General features: G+C 43.3%; 1 protein-coding gene across 1 annotated transcript; it reads left to right on the top strand.

Moving 5' to 3' along the window:
• The first annotated feature begins 4,731 nt into the window (after positions 1–4,731).
• Positions 4,732–6,442, top strand: LOC133707878 (uncharacterized). The gene is made up of 3 exons (XM_062133343.1): positions 4,732–5,904; positions 5,990–6,065; positions 6,098–6,442. The coding sequence occupies exons 1-3, from the start codon at positions 5,682–5,684 to the stop codon at positions 6,246–6,248; spliced, it is 450 nt and encodes a 149-aa protein (XP_061989327.1). The 5' UTR covers positions 4,732–5,681; the 3' UTR covers positions 6,249–6,442.
• The last annotated feature ends 7,037 nt before the right edge of the window (positions 6,443–13,479 follow it).

Raw genomic sequence — 13,479 nt, 5'->3', positions numbered from 1 at the left:
GTTGGGCCCATATGCTGCATGACATTAGAACCCGAATCATCAGGATGAGGACCGAAGTGTTGAGAAGGATTCACCACGTCAGCTAGTGAGAGAGATATAGCCAACTGCATGTCCTCCACGTCAGGAGACATAGGATGATCTGGCGAATGTGGTGTGAGTGGTTGGAGCCAATCTTCAACAATCGCTTTGCCCTTATCAACAAATTTGGAGTGGGAAGGACCCGCTTCTGCTGAGGTGGCCACAGGGACAGTAGATATTGGTGAATTAATTGGCACATCTTGCCACCTGCCCTGTTGGGGATGGGCAAGAACTAGGGCTCCCGTCACATGCAAAGGGTTCCATGGCCGGGAACGGTAATTTCCATCTTGATTATTACGGCGCTCAACATATCGATTTCGGCGGCTCTCAAAGTATTGATTCAGAGGTCGATCCCAGCCTCGGGGGTTGTCAGCAAGAAGGCGACGAAGGGGCGGAGCAGCCATCCAGGGTCCCATCTTATCCGAATAAGGGTGACGACCGAAGGTACAGGTATGGATAGTATGTCCAAGTCGACCACAACGAAAGCAGAAATCAGAGAGCCTCTTATATCGAAATTCTGCCCAGATTGCCTCCGTTTCATTACGGCTAAACCAAAAACCTGGAGAAAGAGGTGATCTAGAATCAAACTGAACACGAATTCTAAGAAAACCTTTGCTACATGTAGGAGAGTCAGGATCTTCAATAGCCAAGACCTGACCCACACTCTCACCAATCATTGTGGCAGTGGTTTCCGTCATATGACCACGATGGAGCCCATGAACCTGAATCCAAAAGGTGATCAGATGAATGGGGATATCATCAAGGCGACAGTTGAGTGGCCAAGGATGCAGAGAGAAACTGCAGCCCATAACTGACCAAGGACCCCGATCAAGAAGTTGATCCGCAGCAGCTGCAGAAGGTGCCGTGATGGAGAACACAGAGGAACCACTGATGAGAGCCATATGAAAGCGTCCTATCTCCATCCAGGCATTAGTGAGAATACGGATGAGAGAAGGGCATTCAGTGTACGGTCAGAGATGACCCCACCAACTAATTGAATACCTTGATCCTGGGCTGGTACAGGGGTAGGGAGGTGGAGGTATAATTTTGCGCCAATCACCTCCTCCTCAGTAGGGATTGGAGGAGATGATATAGAGTAAGACTTTGGGGGTGAGGGGAGGGATTTGGACTTTGGGGGTGAGAGAGATTTCAGGGGTGATGGAACTGACTGAGTCGAGGAAATAGCCATGGTGATCATATGAAACTGTAAGTGAGAAAGGTGAGGATGGTGAGGGTTGAAGGAATTCGTACATGGATTTATACGCATGCAACCATGCAGACCATGCACGAAGGGAGGAAAGGACATGCATAATCGTAGGGAGACAAAGATTAGGGGGAGATTTTACAGATGGAATTAGCGGGGAGAACAGATGTTAAGAAACTAAAGAACAAAGAACAAAATGATTACAGGGAAGAAATTAACCAAGAAGTAAGTGAAAGTAGATTGTAATAATGTAAACAATGATTTCCTCTTAATTCAATTGTGTTTACAATGTACAGATATATAGGCTATACATAAGCTACAGTTACAAAACTCTAAGAATAGCATTAAAGACTAAATACAGAATATCAAAACTGTTACAGCAGTTACTGAATCAGTTTTGAATGCTGAGAGGAAATCTCTCTAACATCCCCCCTCAAACTTGGCGGCAATGGACGAACAAGTTTGGCAGAAAGAGTAGAATGGCGAGACTTGTGGAGGGGCTTGGTAAGAAGGTTAGCCGGCTGATCTACAGAAGGAATAAAATACACGCGGTGACTGCCTAGAGCAACCTTTTCACGTACATAATGATAATCAAGCTCAATGTGCTTGGTGCGGGCATGAAACACTGGATTCGAAGCCATATAAGTAGCACTGAGATTGTCACAATGTAATGAAACTGGAAAAAGAAGTCGAGCACCAAGTTCATATAACAAGAAACCTAACCAAGTAGTTTCAGCACTGGCATGAGCTAAGGAGCGGTACTCGGACTCAGCACTTGAACGAGCCACAGTGGGTTGCTTCTTGGAGCACCATGATATTAAAGTGGAACCTAGATAGATAAGATACCCAGATGTAGAATGGCGGGACTGAAAGCAACCAGCCCAATCAGCATCCGAGTAGGCAGAGAGACGAATTGGCTGACGTTGAGGCTCAAACCACAAGCCCTGATCAAGCGTGCCTTTCACATAGCGGAGAACCTGCTTCACAACAACAAGATGAGGAACTCGCGGTTGACTCATAAACTGGGACAAAGAGTTAACCGCAAAAGCTATGTCCGGACGTGTAATGGTGAGATATTGTAAAGAGCCCACTAACTCCCGAAAAACAGAAGGATTGTCAAGAAGATCACCATCTGTGGCAGAAAGAGAAGACTTGGCACACATAGGAGTGCTCACTGGCTGGCTGTGCAGAAGATCATGCTTGGCCAGGATGTCATGAGCATACTTAAGTTGATGGACATGAAGTCCCGTGGAATGGTGAGTGACCTGCAGACCAAGAAAAAAGTGGAGAGGGCCCAAATCTTTGATGTCAAAGCCACGTCCTATAGCAGCAACGAAGCTTTGAACAAGGCGTTCATCACTACCCGTGACCACAATGTCATCAACGTAAAGCAGAAAGTAAATGGTGTGAAGTCCATGTCAAAATATAAACAATGAAGAATCAGCCACACTTTGCACAAAACCAACAGAAAATAGAAAAGAGGTCATGCGATGGAACCAGGCACGAGGGGCTTGTTTAAGGCCATAGATAGCCTTGTTGAGCTTGCAGACATAGGACGGTCTTGCTTGATCAATGAAGCCCGGAGGTTGGGTCATGTAGACGTCTTCCTTAAGAAAACCATGGAGGAAGGCATTCTTAACGTCTAACTGACGAAGAGGCCAACCGCGAGAAACTGCAAGACAGAGAACAGTACGAATTGTGGCTGGCTTAATCACAGGACTAAATGTCTCAGTATAGTCAATACCGTGCTATTGGTGAAAGCCCTTAGCCACAAGACGAGCCTTGTAGCGTTCAACAGAGCCATCAGGATTGCGTTTCACTCGGAAAACCCACTTGCAGCCAACTGGATTCTGAGAGGGTGAGGCAGGAACTAAAGTCCAAGTGTTATTCTTTAATAAAGCATTTATCTCATCAACCATGGCTGTGCGCCATTCTGGCTGTCTGGAAGCTTGAGTGAAACAGGTTGGCTCAGTGGATTCAAGAGCTGCGAGAAGAGCACGAGGAAGTGGATACCTGGTGGTTCCATCAGTGCGTATGCGTGGCTGCACAATACCATTCTGCAATCGGGTCCGTCGGGGCTGAACAAGTGGAGGTGACGGAGGTGGTGAAGGGTCCGTCGAAACAGCAGTTGGCGGGGCAGCAGGCTCCGGCGGAGCAGCGTCAGACTGCAGCGAAGAAGAAGGAGGCAGTGGAGGAGCAGGCGGCGCGGGCTGGCGGCGGTGGTAGGTGAGGATCGGAGTGGGGGACGGAGCCGGGGCATCGTCAATCCGCGAAGATGAAGGAAGCGGAGGCGGAGCAGGCGGTGCGGGCTGGCGGCGACGATTGGTGAGGATCGGAATGGGGGATCTGGATCCGCTGTCGTCGATCTGTGAGGAGGGAACTGACGGGGAAGATGGCACGACAGGTGGGGGAGCCGGCGGTGCCGAACTGGAAACCGACGATGGGTGATGGGTCTGAAGAGGAGCCGAGGTGTCGGTCATGGAAGGGAAGGAAGTGGACGATGGCTCCAGGTGAGGAGCTGCTGCAGGATGCGGCTCAGAGGAGTTGAGGTGTGAGAGAATTGGACTCGGGCTGGATAAAGAAGAAAAATCCAATGGGCCAGAGTCTTGGGCCGAAGTAACCTGCAAATTTTTATAAGGAAAACAGGATTCGTTAAATATGACGTGCCTAGAGACATAGACACGACCACTAGTGGGATCAAGACACCTATAACCTTTATGATGAGGACTGTAGCCCAAAAAGACACACTCAAGGCTACGACTAGACAGTTTGTCGGAGACATATGGACCAAGATGAGGATAGCATGCAGAACCGAAGACACAAAGAAGAGAATAGGAAGGTGGACAACCATAGAGGCGAGTATGGGGTGTATCCCAAGCAAGGACGGGTGTGGGAAGTAGATTAATAAGGTAAACAGATGTCAAGACAGCCTTAACCCAAAGATTATGTAGTACACCGGAGGTAATGAGAAGTGTGCGTGCCATGGTAGCAATATGGCGGTGTTTTCGTTCGGCAAGGCCATTCTGTTGTGGTGTGTGAGGACAAGAAAACCGCTGTTGGATGCCCAAAGACTTACAGTAGTGAGAGAAGGCATGATTGACATACTCAGTGCCATTATCACTTTGAAGGAATTTGATGGAGTTGTTAAATAGATTCCGGATCTTTGCGACCAGAGTTTGAAAATGAGAGAGAACCTCATTTTTACGACGCATAGGATAGATCCAAGTGTATCGTGAAAACTCATCAGTAAAGAGAACATAGTATTTAAAACCACTAACAAAAAGAGTAGGGGACATCCACACATCACTATGAACAACATGAAACAGAGAAGTAGAGGAATCATTATTGGATTGAAATGGCAACTGATGAGCAACTGATGAGATTTGCTAAGTGCACAATCTCTACAAAAGGAACTAGATGACAACTTAGTACCAATAGAAGAACTTAAACGAGCGAAAACATTAGAGGAAGGGTGACCGAAACGATTGTGCCAAATGGACGAATGAACGGAAGTAAGAGCACTTGGAGTGGTAGGGACATTGGATAGGCGGAGAGGATAGAGGCCATCTTTACAAGGGCCCTGAAATAAGAGACGACCAGAGTGTAAGCAATAGATCTGGTAAAAATCAGGCGCAAAGAGGAAGTAAACATGATTATCTTTCGTAAACCGAGCAACAGACAAGAGATTTTTACGGATAGATGGAATACGAAAGACATCATATAAAGAAAAATGAGAAGATCCGAAAGACATAGGAAGGGTACCGGTATGAGAAATGGGCATTGAGTCCCCATTCCCCATATAGACATTGTGTGGGCCACCATAGGGTTGAGAATTGTGGAGAGGCATGGCAGTCATATGATGGGTAGCTCTTGTGTCAGGATACCAATTTGGATCAGCTACAAAATGGGCTCCCGCAAAAGGTGCAAATATAGTTGGACCTGAAAACCGGTGAGGGCATTGATGAAGACCATGCTGATTGGTGTGACAATTAGGACACCAAGTTGGAGCCGGCCCAAGAAGCCCATGGGTGGGAGAAGAGCGTGCAGCCCAAGCAGGGGAGGAAAAAGACCCAAAAGGCAATGAGTGTGGTTGCTGGGCGTTGAAAGGTTGCACGGCCTGTGGTGTTGACGCAAAAGGAGATGACGACTGGAAGGGACGAACGTCGCTTTGTCTGGTGCGACCGCCATGGCTGGGACGGCGGCCGGGCTGGAAATTGCGGCGATTATCACTGCGTGGCGGTGCACTTTGATTGAAAAGGGCAGTGACTGAGCTGGAATCAGAGGGCCGACTTTGCTGCGCATCAAAGGAAAGGATGCGAGCACGAAGCTCAGTAAAATCAGGAAGTGGTGGTTTTTGTGTGAGAGCGGTGCGGAGCATGATATAATCAGGGCCAAGGCCATGAAGGGTGGCAATGACCAAATCCTCATCGGGCACGGGTTTGTTGATGGAGACCAAGGCGTCAGCAATGGATTTGGCATGGCGGAGGTAGTCATCGATAGATTGGGTGCCTTTGTGGAGATCCAAGAGCTGCATTTTGAGATTGGTTGCACTTGCCATAGACTTTTGGGAAAAGTGACGTTGAAGACAGTCCCAAATCTCCTTGGAAGTGTCATAGCCAATGGTAAGCTGTGCAATGTTTTCTGTGTGAGTGGTGGTGAGGGTACTGACGATCAATTGATCTGTCGTATGCCATTTTTCATATGCAGGATTGGGTTCTTGGGCAGTGATTTGGCCAGTAGTGGAGGGTAGAAAACGAGGAGGAGCTGGTTTGGACCCATCAATGTAGCCCCAGAGTTGATTCCCTTTGAGATAAGGCTTGAGTTGGCGAAGCCAAACGAGATAGTTTGTCTCGGTGAGTTTGATGAAGCTAGCAGTATTGGGAGAAGGATTGGAGGAGGTGGTGGTAGCCATGAGAGAGGGGAAGGAAGGATAGGAAGACAAGAAAGACAGAGAGGATCGAGGTGAGTAGCCTATACTACTGATACCATGTAAACAATGATTTCCTCTTAATTCAATTGTGTTTACAATGTACAGATATATAGGCTATACATAAGCTATAGTTACAAAACTCTAAGAAGAGCATTAAAGACTAAATACAGAATATCAAAACTGTTACAGCAGTTACTGAATCAGTTTTGAATGCTGAGAGGAAATCTCTCTAACAAATAATAGGTACTAAACCAAGTTGCATGAGGAAAGGTGGTGTGAAAAAAAGGAGGAGCTAATTAAGTAATCCAAGTAATAAAAGTAGAGAAGGAATTAGCCAAGAACTAGGTAATATGAGAAGTTAATAGGGGAACATAAGGGAAAGTTTAGAGGGAAACAGATGAACTAAGGACAAGGAGCACTAACTACAGTGCGGGTATGCACTAACTACAGTGCGGGTTGCTCAGTAGGGGCAAGGTGCTCTCATGCTAGAGAGAGAAATTTCTTGATCCACCAAAGCTAAACTTCAATTAACTATTTCTAATTCTAACTGCGAAGTCGCTGGCAGAGGTGTTCCTTTTTGGTAACCGAGTTCCATGGGTGGATCCTCCTGGGCTCCAGTGAACCTATGGAACCATATTGATGCATGATTAGTAATATACCAACCCCAAGTAAAGAAAGGAAGATTACTTTCACTGATGAATTGTTCGTCAGCTCATATATATAGTTTTTTGGGTCCTTGACTCAAAGCACTAAAATAAGCAAAAATTATCTCACTTACCCCAGCAACATATTTTTGTTCTCACATACACAATTTAACAACAAATGACCATTTTGCCCTCCACCCAATTAAAAAATTACAACCATTGCCTCTCTCTCTCTCTCTCGTCCTTGTTCACGCTGGCGTCGATGCCGCATCGGATCTCGTTGGCACTAAGTCGCCGGGGCAGGGGACACTCTGTTCTGGATCTATTTTGTCTGCACAGGTTCGGATCCTGGTCCCGCTCGTCAGCAGCAAGGAGTGCGATCTGAATGATTCTTCAATTAGACCTGGTAGGTGCGCGGCTACCGGAGTCGAGGAGCGAACATGTAGAGACCATGGCACGAGAAGTACAACAAAGAGATAATGCAGCGGAAGATTTTGAATGACGAGTCTGACTCGTGCCTTATCAGAAACGATTTTCGGGGACTGTTACTGAGTCTCTGCCAGAACGAGTCGGACTCGTGCCGGGTTATGGACTACGTCGATTCTCGAAACTTTCTCAACTCGGACTTCGACCTATAGCCGAGGGGGATAGCTTTACCCGGAGGTCTATTTTTGACTGGATGGTGGCCGTTTCAATCCCGGTTTTCTTCTGGAGGCGAACCGCCTTGATAAAAAACGTGCTCGCCGGTTACGTGTGTTTGGATGGGCAGCAGAAGCAAGATGACGGTTTGACGATGGGTTTGCTCCAAATCTCCAATTCAGTACCCAGAGCAATTTATGGGTGCCCATATCAATTATTATTATTTTATTTTTTTGGGTAAAATGGCAGAATGCCCAGAAGGAAAGAAAAAAGTTATAAAAAAAAAATTATTTTGGGGGAATAGACGTCTATTGGGGGACAATAAATGATTTGAATTGATGTAATCTCCTCGTTTTTTTTCTTAATCAAAGTTTTATTTGTCTAATGGGAAGTTCTATTCATACCTTCTAAAATTGTATTTAGACCTCCAACAATTTTTGGAAATTTTTAAATCCAACTTTGCCCTTCTAAAAAATGAACAAAATGAAAGATAAAAAAAATTAAATAAAATATGCACCTTTTCTTCTCCCCCCCTTTCCCCCTCCCTCATTCTCTTACAGCCATACATGAGGATTATTGGGCAACTTTGATTAAGGTAGAATGTTAAAGATTGCAAAATGGAATAAAGGACAAAAAATATAGAGAAGAACAATCGAGAAAATAATGATCGAAAAGCATAGAAATTTTCCTATTCTTTTTGTTTCTTTCCAGTTTGGCTTAATTGCTTCACTTCATGGAGTTGATCGTTAATTGTTATCTTGGTCTCTTTTTATGGTTTTTTTGTGTGTGCTAGAGTAGACTATGTTGCTAGCCTGATTTGGGTTTAGGGAAATTGATTTTGATAATAGTCCTCCTGTGGTATTGTAAATTGCACGTTTTATTAAGATATAGAAGGAGTTTCATAAGAGTATCCAAGCTTACAAGGTGAATGGTGTTAAGTCATGGCTATGAACTGAGTTTTAAGTAGGGCTGGGCACCTCAAACTGGAAAACCGATCCCGAACCGAAAATTGGAGGGACGGAACGGTTTGAAATCTTGAAAATCCACTATTTGGGCCCGTCCCCGTTCAGTTAAAACGGGACGGGCTTCGGTTCGGAAGGTAGGAATCCCGCAAAGGCTCGGCCCGGCCCGTTTTAATTTCATTTATTCTGTTTTTCTTATTTTTCTATTTATATGGCATTTGATTGGTTGATTTTCGAGTCTATAGTCTTAATATGAACTTGAGCACACTGGATAGGTCGATCCTAACGGTAAGATAATCCCCAATTCTCATCCTAACGGTAACCACTCAATCACTCACCGTTCTGATCGATTCCAAGCTTAGAACCCTAGATCCCCAATTCATCGTTCATCAATTCAGCACATCACGTCATCAACATCACCAATTCCCAAATTCAGCAACTTCCGAGTCATCAATTTCAGTTCAACAACATCTTGCAGCTTGAAGAAGCTGATGGCTAGAGGGAAGAAAATAGCTCGACCTCGATCAGATGCTTCTGGTCTTGAGGATTCTTAAACAGCCACATCACCAGCTTTTCCTGCACAGCTCGAAGCTACAAGCCAACCCGAAGCTACAAATCGGCCAAATCCAACTCTTGAAGTAGGTCAAGTAGCTGCAAGTCAACCTGCTCCAAGTCAACCTTCTGGAAGCGAATCTGCTGCATCTGTAGGTGAGGCTCCTTCTGAAAAATCAGGTATAAAATGTAGCTTTGTTTGGGAGCATTTTAAAGAGTATGATAAGATTGAACATGCTAAAGATGCTGATGGAAAAGACATTCAGATAGTTCATAAGAGAGCTCATTGCATCTATTGTCCTAGGGGAAAGGTCGGTGATTTTGCTGTTGAGAGTTCTAAGAATGGCACTTATGGTATGATTAGGCACATTAACATGAATTGTTGATATTATCCTCCTAATATGGATAAGCCGCAGAAAAATCTTGTTGGTGATAAATTTAAGGGCAATAGACTGACCACAGTAACTTATAGTCAAGATGATTATTTAGAAGCTTGTGTAGAGATGATTGTCATTGATGAGCTTCCTTTTAGTTTTGTGGAGATCGAAGAAAGGCTTTAACAGATTTTGTGTTAAAGTGTGTCCTCTTTTTTATGTTCCCTCTAGAAGGAAATTGTGTAGGACCTTTCTAAGTATGTATGATACTTCAAAAAGAAGGATTTGAGGAAAACTTTGAGGAAGTATAGGTTGAGTCTAACCACCGATACTTGGACTAGTGTTCAAAATGTCAATTACATGGTGCTTACTGCCCATTTCATTGACATAGATTGGAAGATGCACAAGAGGGTTATTAATTTCTGTGTGATTCAAAATCATCAAGGGTCATCAATAGGGAAGCTTATTGAGTCATGTTTAGTGCATTGGGGAATTGAGAAAGTCATGTGCATTACAGTTGATAATGCCTCTGCAAACAAGTCTGCTTTAGAGTGGCTTGTGTCTAAAATGAACAAGTCTGCATCTTATCAGCAGATTTTGAGTGGCAAATACATGCATGTGAGATGCACTGCTCACATCACTAACTTAATAGTGGGGCATGGCTTAAAGAGGTTGCAAAAGTCTGTGTTAGCAATTAGGAATGCAATGAAGTTTGTGAGATCTTCTGCAAACAGATTGGATATTTTTAAGAAGACTATGGAGAGAGATAAGCTTCCCTGTAAGGGACTTGTGTGTTTGGATGTCCCAACTAGGTGGAACAGCACCTTTCTAATGTTGGAAGCAGCTTTGAAGTTCAAGAAAGCATTTACAGTGATGGCTGAAAATGAAGATAGCAATTTTGTAAACTACTTCAAGGAACCAGATGAAGAATATGATGAAGATGGAAATCTTGTACCAAGCAAGAATAAGAGAAATAGGGTTGGACCTCCAGAAGTGGGAGATTGGGAGAAGGCTGAGGTCTTTGTGGAGTTTCTAAGAGTGTTCTATGATATCACATTGAGAGTTAGTGCATCATTGCACCCCACTGTGCACACAACTTTCCATGATGTGATTATCATGGAAAAAAACATAGAGAACATGTTTTTGGCACCTGAGATTGCTAGTGAATCAGAAACTGAGAAAATATTGATGGATATGGCAGCCAACAAGAGATCTAGATGGTTAAATCATTTCATGAAATCAATCACATGATCATCATTGGCCTTGTATTAGATGCAAGGTTCAAGTTGAAGAATGTGACTCACATCTTTCAAACTGAAGGTTTAGATGATGATGAGGTGCAGAGAACAACCTTGGAAATTAAAACCCTTCTACTTGCTCTCTATGATCAGGTATTACACTAGTTCCATACTTCCATTGTTTGAATTTCAGTTGCTTACTTGGTTTCAAATATATATTAATTTCTGTCTTTTTTGTCTTAGTATGTCCTAGTTGTAGATGGAGGTAGACACCTGCAAAGGCAGCAATCTCCAAGCTCTTCGTCTAACACAGTTACAAGTAGAAGCAGCAGAGGAGGAGTTAGAGGCCAGTTGCTCAATAATTGGAAGAATGTTGTTGAAGAAAGCAGTGAGGCAGTGGTAGCACATGAAGTGGATCAATACCTGGATGCTCCATTGGACCCAACTGATGATGAAGATTGCTTTGACATCCTGTGCTGGTGGAAGCTAAATTACTTCAAGTTTCCAGTATTGGCAGCAATAGCAAGGGATGTTCTTGGAATTCAGACCTCCACAGTGGCCTCAGAGTCTTGTTTTTCAACAGGAGGCAGAGTGATTGACTATTTTAGGAGCTCATTAACTCCTAAAACAGTGGAGGGACTGATTTGCATGCAGAACTGGTTGCTAGGTGATGATATTGCAGAGGTTGTTGATGATTGCTCAATTGAAAACCTTTAGTTTTATGAAGAAGTTGAGAAAGGTATCTACTTTTTAGTTTTTACATGTGTTTTGACTATTTTCAGTATTTTCAATGCATAGGCATTTACATCACTCTTTTTTTTTTTTTTCTTTTGCAGACCATGAAAGCACTGCATCTAGCAAAACCAATGTGTGTCCAGCTCCAATTCCAAGAGCAAAAGGTAAGGGAAAGCTTGGGGCAGTTGGTAATGTGATAGATATTTGGACTTTGAAGATTTCATTTAGTGGTGTGCACATCTTTTCAGTTATGGCTTAAGTGTTTAAGAACTTAATCTTTTACAATTTGGAATTGAAGTGTTTAGTTGTGTGGACTGTAATGGATTATTGGATTATGCAGATTTGGTCTTCTTTGAATATTTTCTTCTTTTTTAGCTTTACCTGCAACCTGCAGGTTTGGTAATTTGCCCATTTGGTATGCATTATGCAATATTGCAATATTGCAATATGCAGATTTGGACATTTGGTCATTTTTTCTTCTTGTTTAGCACTTTAGCTTTTAGGCTTTTAGCTGCAGCTTGCAGCCTTGCAGGTTTGGTACATTGGTATGCAACAAAGCACTATGCATATTTGGTCATGCTTTTGTTTTTCTTCTTGTTTAGCTTTTAGCTGCAGCTTGCAGGTTTGGTAGTTTGGCAGTTTGGTATGCAATTGCAAGTGTGGAAGTGTGGAACTATGCATTATGCATATTTGGTCTTTTTTAGGTTTTTTTCATTCAGTTTTAGGCTTTAGCTTTTATTGAATAAGATCAGCTTGTTGGATTATGAAATGATGAAGTGTTGTAGGGAATTGCACTCTTGCTTGTTCTCTTTTTGAAATGATCATTTTAATGCAGTGTTGAAATAATGGAAAAGTAGAAATGCAAACTGGAAGATTTCACCAGATTGCAAACTCAGGAAACATGTCTTTTTTTTAAAAAAAATCGGGTCTGTCCCTGATTGGGCCCGGTCCCGGCCCGATACCGATCGGGTTCGGGCTTGTCGGGATCATTTCTCAAAATAACCTAAACCGTCTCGGCCCGTACCGAACTCTATTTCCGGGACGGGCTTCAGGATTACCACAATTTCAGCCCGTGCCCAGCCCTAGTTTTAAGTGATGAAAAAAAAAGATATTACTAGTAGATTTGTATTGGAAAAAATTGTGTGGATACAAGAAAGGGCAAGATTGGAAGTTTTGTGTAAATATTAGAAGGGGAGGTCCAAATACAAATTTAGGAGGTATGAATAGAAGCTCTCTTGTCTAATTTTAGGGAGATTAGTTCCCATTTCGACAACTGAAAGGTCTATTGGGGGGCAATAAAGGTCTATTGCGCACATGAGATATCCGATAACCTCTTTGGGGACTTCCAGCGAGGTTTCATAAACCTCTATTGCCCCTCAATAAAGGTCTATTAGCAGGCAATAGAAGTTTATTAAGGGGCAATAAAGGTCTATTTGGGGCAATTAACCTTTCCGGCGACCTATGAGATCTCCGAAAACATCTTTGGGGACCTCCGGCGAAGTTTTCAGAGAAGTCCGGTGGCCTGTGGCTGATTACCGGAATCCAGCGATCGTTGGCCGGAATCCGGCTGCCTGTGACCGGATTCTGGCAAAGTCTCCTATGGCTTCTCTCTATCTCTCTCTCTCTCTCTCTCTCTCTCTCTCTCTCTCTCTCTCTCTCTATGTAACAAAGGGGTGAGGGTAAAATAGTCTAAAAAAAAAAAACTTAATTGGGTATTAAGGAATACCTTATTAGAGTCTTTATAAGTAAGGGAGAATTTAAAAAAACTTAATAGGATAAGTGGGATAAATGACCCTAGAATTAGAGTAAATGGACAAAACCCCTAATTTTTCATTTAAATATATATGGGCCCTCTTGGGCTCTTAATGAATAGTGGGTACCAGATTTGTTGCATAATTAGTGGAGATAGTAATGCCCCAATGAAAAAAAGAAATGTTAGTAGACTCTCATGGACTCTTAAAATGTACCGTAAGTATCAAATTGATCACGTAATTACTCTACATACTCAACGAAATTGGTCAGTTCTAATTGAGATATATTTAACATTCTCCAGATCGCTGATCTTTTCTGGTGACAGAAGAACGCCACTCACATAAACATCGAAACTTCCCTCTTTCCAGCAA

Source organism: Rosa rugosa, chromosome 5, assembly GCF_958449725.1.
Source record: "Rosa rugosa chromosome 5, drRosRugo1.1, whole genome shotgun sequence".
NCBI classification, from domain to species: Eukaryota; Viridiplantae; Streptophyta; class Magnoliopsida; order Rosales; family Rosaceae; genus Rosa; species Rosa rugosa.
This window is presented reverse-complemented; position numbering and strand designations above follow the sequence as displayed.

Excerpts from the sequence above, each read along its gene's own strand:
- LOC133707878 (XM_062133343.1), top strand. The coding sequence starts at position 5,682 with ATGAAGGGTGGCAATGACCAAATCCTCATCGGGCACGGGTTTGTTGAT. Across the intron at positions 5,905-5,989 it reads TGGAAGTGTCATAGCCAATG|GATTGGGTTCTTGGGCAGTG; the intron begins GTAAGCTGTGCA and ends TTTCATATGCAG. Across the intron at positions 6,066-6,097 it reads GCTGGTTTGGACCCATCAAT|GCTTGAGTTGGCGAAGCCAA; the intron begins GTAGCCCCAGAG and ends CTTTGAGATAAG.